General features: G+C 42.7%; 1 protein-coding gene across 4 annotated transcripts in view; it reads right to left on the reverse strand.

Annotated features, from left to right (window-relative positions):
* LOC149088277 (5'-AMP-activated protein kinase subunit gamma-1-like) overlaps nucleotides 1–14,844 on the reverse strand; it is a 159,176-nt gene that overhangs the window by 108,237 nt on the left and 36,095 nt on the right. Inside the window, exons 1-2 of one of the 4 annotated variants that reach the window (XM_089246222.1) lie at nucleotides 6,059–6,432; nucleotides 955–1,082 (exon numbers count right to left, since the gene is read on the reverse strand). The exons of 1 other annotated variant lie outside the window; for it this stretch is intronic. In XM_089246222.1, coding sequence (XP_089102348.1) covers nucleotides 955–1,074 — 120 coding nt within the window. In that variant the 5' untranslated portion in view covers nucleotides 1,075–1,082; nucleotides 6,059–6,432. Of the gene's footprint in view, nucleotides 1–954; nucleotides 1,083–6,058; nucleotides 6,433–14,844 lie in introns of those variants that run through there. 2 more of the 4 variants (XM_089246231.1, XM_089246239.1) reach the window with 2 other exon arrangements.

Here is a 14,844-nt window from a genome sequence, read left to right on the forward strand (position 1 = left end):
ATGCCGAGGTGAACTTGGGAAAGAAACACTTGTTTGCTTCAGGATTCAAACCCAGAACCTCTCGCTCTCGCAAACCGGGCAAGCGCACCGACCGTTATATCACAGAGACATGACTTTTCTCCAACTTAAAACGCACAGTAGCAAGACTTGCTGAGTAGAAACACTGTTTGCTCTCTTGATGGATGGCCGGGGAAAAATTGTATTAGCAAAGCAGATAACGTCTTTCTCTAAATAACACGTCACCATCTGGTGGCTTTGATGTCATTCACAATCTATTAGCGGAATGTTGCCGCCGTCCATCGCGCGGAGTCATTCGGCATACGTTCAAAGGAGGGAATATTCTATCTGTTTTCATAGCTTAGAGGTAGAGCATTCGCCCGACATACGAAAGACTGGGGTTCGAGTTCCCGTTTCGACAGAGATAAATTTTCTTTTCCCAAACATCAATAGCTCTTTATATAGGCAGTTTTCCGTACATACTGTTAAAAAAAACCTCCATCTCTACTACTGCCACCTGGAAGTCAATCGCTATAGTTTCGGGGCTTAATTAAGGCTGCAATCTCTATACTCAGCAAATCACACTACTGTGCGTGTTTTAAGGGAAGAAAGATCATGTCCCTGTAGGATAATGGTCAGCGCGATTGCCCGGTCCGCAAGAGGTTCTGGGTTCAACTCCCGGTGGAGACAACAAACTTTCCTTCCTAAGTTCATCTCCATGGCATAATATCCAGAAAGTATTTGATTTGATGAAAGCGTTTATACTCACATCGTATTCAAAGTACAGAGCAAGGCCGGAACTAGAAAAGAGCAAAGCGGGTCAAGTACCACGAGTGACAAACTTAGAGGGGGGCCGGCAAACTTTACGGAGAAAAAAAACCACCGTTATAAAAGCATTCAGTACATCGTAATAGTAAATCAAAGTAAGCGAGTAGCAAATAGTAAGCGAGTTTTTACTTGAAACTGGGGAAGGAAGCGGGAGATAATGTCCTCTAGGCGCGAATGCGAGCAGATCCAACACCTTCTATAGCAGAAAGTCTCCACGCGAAGCTCGTGACTTTCTCTGAAGTCGTCCATTGGCTATACTGAAAAAAAATGTAGAGATTTCACATACGTCAGACTACTATATCAAATGACTACACGTGAAATAGACGACTTCAGTGACGTCAGAGCTTCGCACGGAAACTTTCTACTGTAGAAGGTGTTGGTATAGAGCAGGCTGACCTTTTCAATTCACTTACACAACACGAAAATTCAGGTATCTGTCATTTTGACTTTAAAACGTGGAAGACAGATGACGCTTATTAACTCTAAAAACATTAGGGCTACGCATACACTCAGAACACACATTCCGACATGTACCAATTTGTTAGAAATTCTACAGAGGAACGTGTACGAGTTGCACATACGGGGTGATTATAAAAAAACTATCCCGACATATGGGCCCCTAACTATCATACCATTCACAGAAACTGAATGAAATTTTGGCATAAGGTATTTTGAGGTATGCGCTCAAGAATGATATGGAAAACAACAGTGTCACTCTAACAGTTACGGTTACAGTGAGAAAATTTCGAAAATATCAAATGGCAACACCAAGTTTTTTGTATTGGAATGCGATCTCCATACTGAAAAACACTAAATAGCGTTGGAATGGCACCTGTAGCACGAAAATCCCCGGAGCTAGGCAAGGAAAAAGTAAAAAGGACTTATGATTAGCAAGGGTACCTTCCTGGACCAGGTAAAACCTGGAATCAACAGGTGACGTAGAAATTTCCAATTTTTCAGACTTGACCAGCTCCAATTTTTTAATAAAAAGCTAATAGCAAACAGTTTCCACCAATTTTTCTTCCAAAACGGAACATTTCCAAAATTGAAATGTAGATAATTCCCTTGAATGTTGATCAAGAAACATAGTATTTAAATATTCTTCTACTATTCCTATATGCGCTACCTATTGGGCAATTTTCTTTTCTTTTTTTTCTTAAGCTACTTCTGCTGTAAATCTAGCCAAAGTGGAAACGTTACCTTTTTGAAAATAAGCTCCTAAAATGACTCATTACAGCCTATGACTCCTTATGACCTAGTCACGACTCTGACTTGATTATACAGTCGGTTTTGATCACCTTTCACTAGAGGAAGGTAATCAATACTGAACAATAAAGTTCTGTCCATATAAATTCAAACTATAAATGTATTGGATGGAATAGTTCGTAGGAATAAAGGGGTTTTTTTCTTCCACTTTTTTGATCAGCTGGAAACAAAGCTACAAGTTTCCCGGGTCGTTTTACTGAAGCGGTTTATATGCAGGAAGGGCGCCGAAATGATGTCTCTCACGGGTGGGAATTTTGTCTTAAGCCCGGCTGCAATACATTTGAATGTTTCCGATGTGAAAAAATAATTTGTTGCAACAAGCCATTGTATCGATAACTATAGATTGCAGAGATTAAATTTTGAACTGATAGAATGAGCTGCCATATCGTTATTGTCTCACACTGGCAGTTGCACGTGTTGATCCAAACCTTGAAAAAAGGGAGCAACAATTCGATTACACGTGTGTTACGTGATTGTCTTTTTTTTCTGTGGTTTCAGTGGCAAATACTACGTTTTTCGATTCGGTCGCAAATAAGACGACACGCGCATATCGGATATTTTACACTCGCTTATCTCTATCTCTCCCCCACTTTTTTCTCCCATCATCTTTTCATGCATCCCCACCCGAGAAAAAAACATCGTTGAGTACCATGACTATGCAAAAAAAAAAATTTATCGCTTTCAGTAAATTATTATGTAACATCCGAGAATGACATGATCGTTATCCAATTATAAGAAAAAAAAAATCCACATTTTCTCTCAATCATGACAATTTTCGTTTTTGCGAAGTCTTTTATAAAATATCGATTTTGAAACATGGATGTAGGAGCCAGACGAAAATTTAGGTTTTTGTTTCCACAAAAAAGTCAAGAAGTCAAAATTTCTCTGGAATAGGGGCTCGGTAACCAAGGCTACTACTAAACCAGACATGCACCTCGTCCGTATTCCTCTGCGGGACCTCTAACGAATTGGTACATGTTGGAATGTGGGTGTATGTATAGTGAACCTACCATGAAGTTTGTTTCTGTGTAATGCTTGTTATTTGTAGTGCTGCCATCTACGATCAATTTTTTAAACTAAACTATAAGTTTTTTTTCCCCTCTGCTCATAGAGCGTGAAGTGTAATGAATTAATAATTATAACGTTGTAGACCTGTTGCTCTCTGCGGCGAGGCTTTTTAACGGGGAGATCGGCTCGCATTTGCTCCTCGAAGTTGGGAACCGCAGAAAACCAACTTCAGCAGATTACCACTGCGGCGACGGTGGGGTTTGAACTCGGATCCTCACGATGCGAGTCCGTCACTATGACCACTCGAACACCACAGCGGCGAGCGTAACCAAGGCTGTAGCGAGAGGGTGGGGAGGGGCATACGAGTGTCTTGGTGGGGAAATCGGATCCTGGAAATGTGATAAAATGTTGCTATTGTTTTATCACTCTGGACCCCCCCCCCCTCCCCTAAAACACCAGTTATTCCCCTCCGAAAGAAATTTCTGGCTACGGCCTAATCCCGCCACCCCACACACACGAACCGATAGGTGTGCCTTCCATCTCGAGAGGAAGGCTTTTGCACGCGTTCTCGGATACTCCTCTGCTCGAGTTTCCACCATAAAGGACCCTCTGGATTGACGGTTTTCAACATGGGAAAATGTAGCAAGAAAACGGGGAACAGATATTATTGAGTCATTGTTGCGGAATATGAATGTGCGAAGTCAGGAATTTCACATACGTCAGTCATTTTGCAAGGGGATGTACAGTAAAAAAAAACTTTTTATACGGACATCCTGTGCCCAAAAACCCAATTAAAAAGTTGTTGCCCTGTCTCTCCTGAAGCCAACAAAAACATTTCCACGTTTCTAAGTGCAAAATTCCCAGAGATATCAGAGAATTCTAAAAGAGTTGGGAGAGAAGCTTGCCCGTTGGTTTTGGTTGTTCTTTCCCACCCTTCCTCAAATTTTTGAATTCGGATATCTCAACGAATATTGCACTTGGAGAGGTGGAATTTTTTTTTTCTTTTGTTCGCATCAGGAGAGACAGGGCAACAACTTTCTACAGCAAAATCCCTCAGATGCGATCACTCCTCTTTTATGGCTATATAATAATTTCCCCTTGAATAATAAAAGTATGCATTTCAAACTCCTGATTAACGGTCACCTCTCTTTTACGGACGAATTTTCTTCTCTCCCGTCAGTAACCGCAAAAGAGAGGTTTTAATGTAATTGGGGTTTTTGGGCACAGGGGTGTCCGGATAAAAAGTTAATTTGTATATTTTAATAACTATAAAACCCCTTGGAACATGAATGACGTATGTGAAATTTCTGACTTCGTACATTTATATTCCGCAACAATGACTCTGTCCCCGTTTTCTTGCTACATTTTCCCATTTTGAAAAACCGTCAGTCGATTGTGGGACACTCTGTATCTATAGTTTGGTGGCAATTAATTCCAACCTGAGGTACGTGACGGACCATTCAGCAGGGGTAGAAGCAAAATAATGAAGACAAAAAAAAAGAATTCAAAGTATCAGATACGGCTCAACTGCACCAACAAATAGCCGCAATGGGGAAATTCCACTGCTGTTCTACAACTTCCACGCACCCCCCTCCAGTTGCTGCAGAGCTCCGACTTGTGGGACCACCCCCGAATGAATCATATTTTTTCCCCCACACAAGTCATGACCTGGAGCCTACCAAAGATAGCATATGGAAGGGTAGTGGGGCTGGGGAGGGGGTTTTGCCATAACTATTTTCTTAGAAATCTATTCCGTGCAACCTACCCACCCCTCGATTTGATTGAGAAGATTTGGGGAGTGTGACCTTTATCCAGTTCAGCGTGCAGGGGGGAGGGGGGGGGGTGCTACTCAAATCACGTAAGCATGTCCGGGGGGAGCGTACTGTACTTCGATCACAAAAAGATTGAGCACCACTGTGATGTGATGTGCACCATTATGATTAAAACATTACCATCGAATTACAGAGCAACGAAAGAAAAAAGACCATAGACATAAGATTACAGGTAGTTGTATTCAGAGGCACCGACGTGAAGAAAATATTTAGGCGGTTAAAAGAGCTGCCAGCAGTCCCGTATACACGGGACTCGAACCCGTATGTAGGGGGGGGGGGGCGGGGTGAACGGTACGTTGCATTGCATATTTATAAATTATTGGGGGGGGAATTTGGGAATTTTTCGGGAATTTGTTAGGTAGGGCCTCGAAAAAATCACTTGGCCCATGATGATCCTAAGGGGCCGTTCAAGTATTACGTCATCATCGATAGGGGGAGGAGGGGGTTTCCGATTTGATGACAAGGGGGAAGGGGGTTTGGATAATGCTTACGTCCTCAATCACCCTTAATGAAAATACGAGTTAGGATTCGGAGAGGCATAACTGATGACAAACTTTTGCTGATAAGGGGGAGGGAGGGGGTCAGCGTTTTGCTGACAAGGGGGGGGTCAAAAATGGCTAAAAATTTGCATACGTAATACTAAGACGGCCCTGCCCCCCCCCCCCCATTCTACTAATTTTCTTGGCAACCCGTTCCTCAAATTTTTCGCTTCCTCTAAACTTGCCGTCCTGGGCTATAGCCCGCTAAGCCCACTTGTAAATATGCCACTGGGTGCCTCTGGTGTTCTTAAAACCACCCCGGGACTCGGGACCGTCTACAAAACATTATATGCGCGAACGCGGGCAAAATAACTTTTCCTATGGGCCCTCTTCTGGGCCAGAAATGCTTGCCAACCAATTTGTAAGCTTACTTTCTAAAATTTATACGAGATCTCATTTCACGAGGCCCCACTCCCAGTTGCGATGAGACGGCACGGCGAGGGCTTCTCCATGCATTCGATGCCCGGGCCGCGTCTACGTGTGCAACAACCACGCGGGGAAAACCTGATTTATATATGTTTGTTTAATTCTTAAAGAATCAATTCACGCGTTCCCGCCAAAATACTCGAATGCATAAAATTTACTCACCTCTCCGAGTCTTTTGTTTTTCCCCTTGCCCACACACGGGAGAAAAAGGACCGCGGGCGAAAGCTTCTTTTTAATCCAACAAAAAGAAGACAAAGAATTTCAATGTTTTTTGTTCTTTTCTCCGGGGCCGCAGGTGACGAGGGGAAGGTCGTCAACAAACAAATCCCACCACAAAATAAAAGGGAAGGTTTTTTGTTTCAATCACAGCCAAAAGTCGTCTCAACAACAACAACAACAACAACGCTACACGTTCACCTCGGAACTAAAATAAAAGATGATTTTTGCGCTTTGTTTTTCGCTCGGCTGATCCGAGAAACACGTGAGCCAATAGAACGCCAGTGAGTAGCTGCAGCGTCAACGCCACACACACACCAGCATCATAATAATAACACAGGGAGAGGACGGAAAAAGCAAGGTTTGCCGTAACTTTCGATCGCAGCTCGCGCCAATAGTCGATATTCCTGGTCAACTTTGGCGCCTGTTTACTTATACGTATTCCCATCCAGCAGAACATCGAGGAAAATCATTCTCCTGTTTTTGAAGGAATTTGGCTGCTGTAGCCAACAATGCATGTTTCCTCTGCTACAATGTTGCATAACATCGCTACCTGGGATATCTGGGCCCGGTTTTGACTTAAGGGAGCCCGGGACAAAAGCAGGAAGATCAATTTTTTTTTCTGCCAAAAAGAAACTTATTGGGACGAAATTTAAACGTTTCGCGTTACCAATAAATCAAGGGTGTTTTTAGGAGAGTGCGAGCCACACTAACATTTCGCGGTCTCCTCAATTGAGTGATCTGCAAATGTGCCGCGGGCTGCTTGAGTAATCCGTTATTGTATCGCAGGTCACTCGAATGATCGGAAAATATGCAACGGGCCACTTGAGTGATCTAGAATTGTCACGGTAATCTGTAAATATGCCGCGGGTCACTTGAGCGACATGGAACTCTGCCGCGGGTCTCTTAAGTGATATGGAAATGTGCCTCTTAGTTCACTTTTACAAAATAAAGTTCGATGTCTCGTGCCACATCAGATGAATCCGAGGGCCAGATTTTTATCCCACTGGCCAATATGGGCCTGCGTGATTTAAATTTTAAATTAGCAGAAATAAATTATAAAAAAAACCCTTTTTCGTCGGCTTGGAAGGTGGCAGGGGGGGGGGGGGCACGAGGCCCCGGCATACGCCTCTGATTGACAGTGGTGTGTAAACTCAGAGGCATAAATGACTCGTGCCCTTCAATTCAATGAAAAATTACAAATATTTACAAATATTTTTTGCAAAAATATTAAAATGTCGAAAGAAAGTATCAAAATGTGATTTCCTAATCGATTTCCGTTAATTAATGTACTTTTTGAAGGTTAGAGAAAATATTCATTGTACCCACCACCTGTGGGCCCCGACTGAAAGTCAATCCTGTGTACGAACCAGTATTGACTGGTGGACAGGGCTCCCGACTGGGACGATTCTTATTAATTATTTTGGTTTGTTTTACACTATAAGTTCACTATAGAGAGACCTGTAAAAATTCTGGTTGGAGGGGGCCCCGCCAAAGATCAGAGCCTAGGAGCCCTGCTGCAGGATTTGGAGGTCAAGCTGGTGGACCAAACTCCACAGCTAAGGGTGGCCATTGGGCTGAGCGAGCGCACAGATCCGCTTCATAAGGGGCACCGAATCTGAGTTGAAAGGGGAAAAAAATTTACTGACCAGAAAAATTAGGAAAATGATTTCTGTTCGCTTTAGGAGGGGCGCCAAATCCGAAGTAAAAAACCACAAAAAAATTTAAAAAATTTGTAGGCTTTTTTTTTGGTTAGGAATTATTGGGCGGGAGGGGGGGGGTGGCGAAAAAAAATAGTCCTGCATGGGTAGACATTTTGTTTCAAGTCACTGCTGCACGCCGCTCACTTTTTCCAATGGAAAAAACGGTACTTAAAGCCGAGTTTTCCTAAGAGTAGAATTTCTGCGCCGTGTGCAGCGTGAAAACGCTGATTGGTTAAAAACTTGAAATTCAGGTTTTTTTGACCAATCAGAGTTTTCATGCTGTACGCGCTGTAAAAACCTGCTTCTAGGAAAACCTGGCTTTAATTCCCTTAATGGCTGTAGACTTGGGTTATGAACACGATAAGTGAAAGCTGCAATTAAAATATTGGCATTGATTGTGGATATGGCGGTCAGACCAGATGGGTGACGAATTCACCTTTTGCCAGAACCGTCTCAATAGCATCATGGGCCTTGGAGAAAGCGATTTTTCTGAGCTAAAAATGTCTGCACACCATTTTTTTGCGCATTTTGGAAAATGTCATGTCACGAGGAACTTTCTGCACTTGAGACTCCCCCCCCCCCCTTCCGGGACCGTGACAGGCCAGGAAGTGCATTTTTGTATCTAGTTCCTGCACTGTTTTTAGCAACAATTCTTCTATGCTTTCTCTCGAGAATCATAACATCAAATGTCTCACTATCACGAGGCCTCTTATGCACCTGAGGCCCTCTGGCCGCACCCTAGGTAAGCCCATGCATTAAGACGGACCTGAGCCGATCGCCCCTCCCAAGAGATGAGATAAATTTGTCTGTAATGTAAAATACAGGATGGATACAATGCACCTACGCAATAAGTCGCTTCTCCGACACATCACCTGGATAGGACTCCCTCTACTCCATTCGCAGGTGAAGATGTGTGCCTCGCTTCATTGGCGGCTTAAATGTACACTTTCACTGCATTTGCAGCTGAAGATATCTGCCTAGGCTTCATTCGCAACTGAAGATATCTGCCTCCACTTCATCCGCAGTTGGATATGTCTGCCTGCGCTCCATTCGCAGTTGGAGATGTCTGCCTGCGCCCCATTCGCAGCCGAAGAATATCTGCCTCATTCACAGCTGAAGATTTGGAGCCCGACGCCCAACCGTGGCCAGCAAGTGCATTTTTGTATCTAATTCCTGCACTGTTTTTAGTAACTTATCTCTCAATTTTCTTCGCCAAGAATCGTCTTTGGTATAGAAAAAGCGAAAATCAAGCTGAAACGCCCGAGTGCGGGCATCCTAAGGGCTGACTTTTTCCTTGCGAAGTGGAGTAATATGCCAACAACCTCCTAGAGATATCATGGGGAACTTTTCCTAAGGACCAACCCCACCTTCTAAAGAGCAGACGCGATACCAAAACATTTCATTAATATAAAAACTGCGCGCAGCAAAGTTTTTTTTAAATTTCCTGCAGAAATTAGAACAGGGATGAACAGCCAAAGATGGTCACCCCTCACTCGGGAGTGGGGGTTGAATATTGACTGAATTGTCGGCGGTGGATGTGTGACTGGAAATTTAAAGAGAAATAATTTTCTTTCTTCACAAGTGACGCAACGAATGAGTGGAATTTCCTGTGTTATGACGAGGCCTGTGGGCCGCGTAAATAAACAACTGGTGGCTTGTAAACAATCAAATAAAACTACAAATTGCGCATCATCATCATCCATCAAATACTTTCTCTTTTTTTCTTCTTCTTTTTGCACTAATAATACGCCTAGCATGAGAATGACATATTTCAATGGGATGCTTTATATAAGCCCAAACACTATTTTCATTACTGTCATATGCCTCATAAAAAAGAAAATGATATATAAGTAGAGGCGGGATTATGTTTTTGCCGCTTTTCCCCCGTTCTAGGGATTCTCATTCCTTGAATTCGTTGTCCTTTGCTATAGCTATTTAGCCCCCCTACTCCTTTAAATAGTCCTGCGTCTCTAAGTCCCTCTTTTGATTGCTCACTGACCTAGTAACTCGATGTCTATAGGTCACTCACTTGTTTACACTCTCTCTCTAGATCACTCGTTTGGTCATTCACATGCTCGCACCCGCTCTAAGTCAATCTCAATAACCTGGTTCATTCATTTACGTCATTCTTTTGGCCACTCTCAAGCTTACACAAGCTCTAGGTCACTATTTTGTTCTGTACCCATGCTCAAGTCACTCTTTTGGTCACTCTTTGAACTGGTAACTCTATTTCTAGGTCATTCAAATGCTTGCCCACGCTATAAGTTACTCTACCTAATCACTCTAAGGTCACTCCCATGTTCACACACGCATGACCTAGTGTCGATGACACCAGGCACATGCTCTAGGTCACTTTTGTGGTCTGTACCCATCATACACTCTCTATGTATAGGCGCGCGGATCCAGGGCGACTTATTCTATGGGTTCTTCGAATCGTCCTGCGTTTTACGGAACAGATAAATTTTTCTCATGCCCCCCAAGAAGGTCTGGGGCGATTTTCTTGTTCACTCAATAAATTCACTATATAGGTGAATGCCCCTCTATAGAGGGGCACCAGTTTAGAAGCCCAGCTGCGAGATGTGGGGCATGATTTTTTCCTTATTATTCGGCTCTTAAGAGGGGCGATCGCCACATGGCCTTCCCCACATCCATGCTTGATTCCGTGATAGTCTGAGGGCGGGGAGCCAAATACAAGTTGAAAGGCCAAACAAAAACTTTGTGGGCCAAACGTGGTCGGGGTAGCCAAATATAGGCCTCACGCGGGTAGAGATATTTTCCCGTGTCGGTCCTGTCTGAGCTGGAACCACAGGTGAAAATCAAATGCAATGGACAGGTGACTAAGAGAAGTCACAAAGAGCTGTGAAAAAAAAAAATTCAGATGTGAAGAAACATGGTTAGAAGAACTGTGACTATTTTTAGCATACAGCAGAACTGCTTATGTAACTAGGGCCATTAACGTATGAGCTTCTCCGGGGAATGATACAGGATCTCTTGTCCACAGGGACTGCATAATAAGATCTGGCGCAATGCTTTATTGAGCATAACTGTGTATATATGCGAGCTCTTACTCTTAGATAATAGGCCTCCAAAAAATTCTGGGAGTCCCCAGAAGATAATCTTGTTCGGGGGATTTATGTTGAGACGACCAAACAAAAAGAACCCTCACTGAACTCACTCTAGCCCAGGATTCCGAAGTCTGGTCATTTCTGTTCACTACGAATTCACTAAGAAAATCCATTTAATAAAAGGTCTCGCTGCTGGATGAGACGGGGGGGGGGGCGAAAAAACGGGTTAGGAAACGGACCTCCAACCCATGGGACAAATGCGGTCCGCGAAAAGTGTACCGGTAGAAAAGTATCAATACACACAGCACTATAAATACCTAGGCTGACCATATTTCCTTCATAAAAACACGGGCAATCGGGGTCCATATTTTATAAAGAAGTTGGGACAGAAAAAATTACGGGAATTCTCGTAAAATGCGGGTCATATACAAATATGTCACACTATGTATACAAATTTCTTGTCCGCGGAGTAAAAACATTTTGCACCCCCTCCCCCCTGGTTTTAGACGGTTATTCGATATCGAGAAATGTAAATGCATGTCGAATTATTAAATGTGCCATTGAAATTCCAGGTATTGCACACCAATTTAACAAGACTGCTTTCCCATCATAATTGGTTACAAGTTGCGAAGTCACAGCAAAGATAACCGCTGAATGGATTCAAAAGAATGTCAGCAAACTTGAACACATTTACTATCGAGGGCAAACAATGTATTAATCACAAACGATTTCTAACATTTCGGCCCCATGAACTCTCGACGTTAATCGCTGTAATTGCCACCTCGTTAAATTACGATAAATCGGTAACGTTTAACGATACATCAATTCGCGAGTTTTGAATAATTAATTTGTTCATTCTTAGGCTACAAAGGAGGCCGGCCGGTGCTGTCTCGTTAATCATACCCTATCAAATTGGAAACTCGTTTCTTGTTCATGCTAACACTAATCGGCACCGCTCTTCTTTTCATCCAACCTGTCGACTACAGGTTATTGAGATATTCAAAACTAGGTGCAGCGCAAAAGGCTTGAAGCTAGTTCTCATATTAATCCTCAAAGCCTACCAACGTCACAAGCATGACGCCGGAACCTAGAGGATGAGGCCATTTGAGCCCCCCCCCCCCTTCCCAATAAATATTTGTAAAGGGGCTGAGCCCTCCAATAATTTCTGAAAAAACAATGCAATGCACCTTCCTCCTCCTGCGTACGCGCTTCAGTCCTGTATATACGGGACGACCAGCAACTTTCAGCCCCTCAAATGTTTTCTTCCCGTCGGCGCCTCTGGTCACAAGTACAGCACACAGTACAGGATTTTCACAATGGGGATGGAGAGAGCACAGGGGATCTCTTCCATAGAAATTTCGAGTTACTAACCTTCAAAAAAGAATTTTAACTGAACAAAAACTCATTAAAAAAACTACGTACAAAGGTTCTCCCCAACCAGTATTTTAATTATCTTTAAAATTTTATGATAGTCTTGGGAGAGGGCAAAGGGTTCCATCAAGCGTGGATCCAGAGGGAGCACGATCACTCCTCCCAAGCGCCGAATGATATGGTGTAAATTTGCTTGTCCCGTAAAATACGCGATGATTCCAATTGCACCCATACAATAATTTGTTTCTCCGACACATCACTCTGCATCCGAATGCCTCCATTACATTCGCAGCTGAAGATAAGTCTCCGCTCCATTTCACAGCTGAAGATATCTGCCTTCACTCAGTAGATGTCCCCCCCGCCTCCGCTTCATTCGCAGTTGAAGATGTCTGCCTCTGCTCAGGCACGATCCAGCGGGCGGGGGGAAGATAGGAACGGTCACCCCTCTCAAGAGTCGAATAATATGGAAAAATTTGTGTCCCGTAAAATACGAGATGATTCAAAAAACTTACACAATTCGCCCCCCTCCTACACATCGCCCTGGATATACACCTGGCACGAGTATGCCCCTGTTTGGGTATGGTGGTGGAGCAAAATCAGACATATAAATCATAACTCCGATTTGACTTCCCTGGGCGTTTCGGGAACGCGAGAACAGAACGAGTGGCGCAATTATATAGGTCTGCTAGTTCATGATGAATAAAAATGCAACACGTGTAAGGAAATCGATACAGAAGTATAAAAATGTCGTTGCTCTACTTTCTGTACAGTCGGCACACAGTTCTCTTTTCTCCCGTCTCGTGTCTGCACTTCCAAAAATAGCACAGGCGGGAAATATAACGCTTGTTAACTACAAAAATTACTACTTGATCCAAAAACACAGTACAGTATTCATATAAAAAAAACCAGGTATCTTCAAACTTTCAAACATTGCGGGGCATAAAAAAATTGCACGAAGCCCGAGGACCAATGAACCACTCTGTGGTATATACAGAGTGTCTCATAAATTCGTGAATAGTTAAAAAATTCATATAAATTGAAGGAATTGGTATGCATATCTAAATGCGGTTTGCGAAAGTTATTCTCACCGGGGGGGGGGGGGGAGATTTTTTTGTTACAGAAAAAAAAATTAGTGCAAATTTTTGTAGATAGAAAGTTCTGCACGCTAGTCAGGCAGGAGTTGTTTGACCTGAACCTTTCTTCAATCTCTTTTGTGTCCAAAACGTTCGTAAAGCTTCATCCGGTGATTCGTGGATGAGGTAAAGCAACTTTATCAATATCGCTTTGTTCACCTTTGTCACACACACACACAAAATCCCAATGTAAGCACCAGTAATAGGAAAAATCTGAAATGAGCTGTTAAACCCAGTAGTTTATAGGACTCTGATTTGCATACTTTCGGTGATTTGCTTCCGTGTAGCGCCCTCTATCGACAACGATTTGATTTTTTTTTCAGTACTAAACAAAAAAAAATCCCCTCTTCATGAAAATAACTTTTTCGCAAGTGAGTTGTGCTGGAAGTGTAACTGTGTGTGTACCAGGGCCGTCATTCCAACCTTTTCCGGGGGGGGGGGGGCAAAGAACATGTACTCAATATATGCTATACACCATCATATATACACCATTTTTAGTGTACTTTCAAAAGCCGGAGGGCGGGGGTGCAACGGCTCTCCCCGACCCCCCCCCCAAATGACGGGCTTGGTGTGCACCTAACAGTCTGAGTGCGTATGTAGTGTTGTGCTTGATTTTTTAGTGCCGTCATCTACATTTCAGAAGTGAAGTGAGTGATGTGTTATGATTGAATTATATTTGTACTGTTTCTTGGTCTGTTGCTCTCTGTGGCGAGACTTTTTAAAGGCTCGCATTCGCGCCTTGAAGTTGGTGCTGCCATCTGTCTTCTATATTTTTAGATGAAGATGATAAATGCTTGAATTTCCCATGTTATGTAAGTACCGTGTAGAAGGTCTGCCTGCTCTCTTCGGAGAGACCTTTTTCAAATGGGAGACCAGCCATCACCTCCCTTAAAGAAGAACTTTAGGGGGTGTTGGACCAGTTCGCATTCGCACGATATTTCCCTCTTTCAGGGAAGGGTTTGAGGTTTTCTCCAATCTAATTACACGGGCCATTATTAATTTAAAATTTTTTTAAACCATATGAATTGTTGCACTTGAATATTAAAAGAAAATAGGTAGACGTTAATTTTCATTTTCATACTTGAGAAAATATAAATTAAAAGTAGAAATCAATGTTACTATTACATGTATATTCAAACTCAAAAGCCCAGAAAAAATTAAATATAAAAGAATCCTGCTAATTATTTTATATTTAATTTTCTGGGCTTCGTATCTCTAGCCCAGTGGTTCCCAACCGGGGGATAGGAGATGGAAAAAAATTACATGTTGACTGATTATTCAGGAAAATTAAAATGATGATAAAAATTGAATTTTTCAATTCTTAAAAAAATTATGAATCGTTCCAATAGTTTGACTGTGGCTCGCAGGCATGTGTCGTACGAATTTTGCTTTGCAGAAGTTTCTTATCCGACCAATAATAAAAATAAATGTTAATAAATGGTAAGATTTTTTTTTAGTTT

Source organism: Pholcus phalangioides, unplaced genomic scaffold (assembly GCF_987345545.1).
Source record: "Pholcus phalangioides strain wild (caught in Gottingen) unplaced genomic scaffold, Ppha-v1.0 ptg000003l_1, whole genome shotgun sequence".
Classification (NCBI taxonomy): domain Eukaryota; kingdom Metazoa; phylum Arthropoda; class Arachnida; order Araneae; family Pholcidae; genus Pholcus; species Pholcus phalangioides.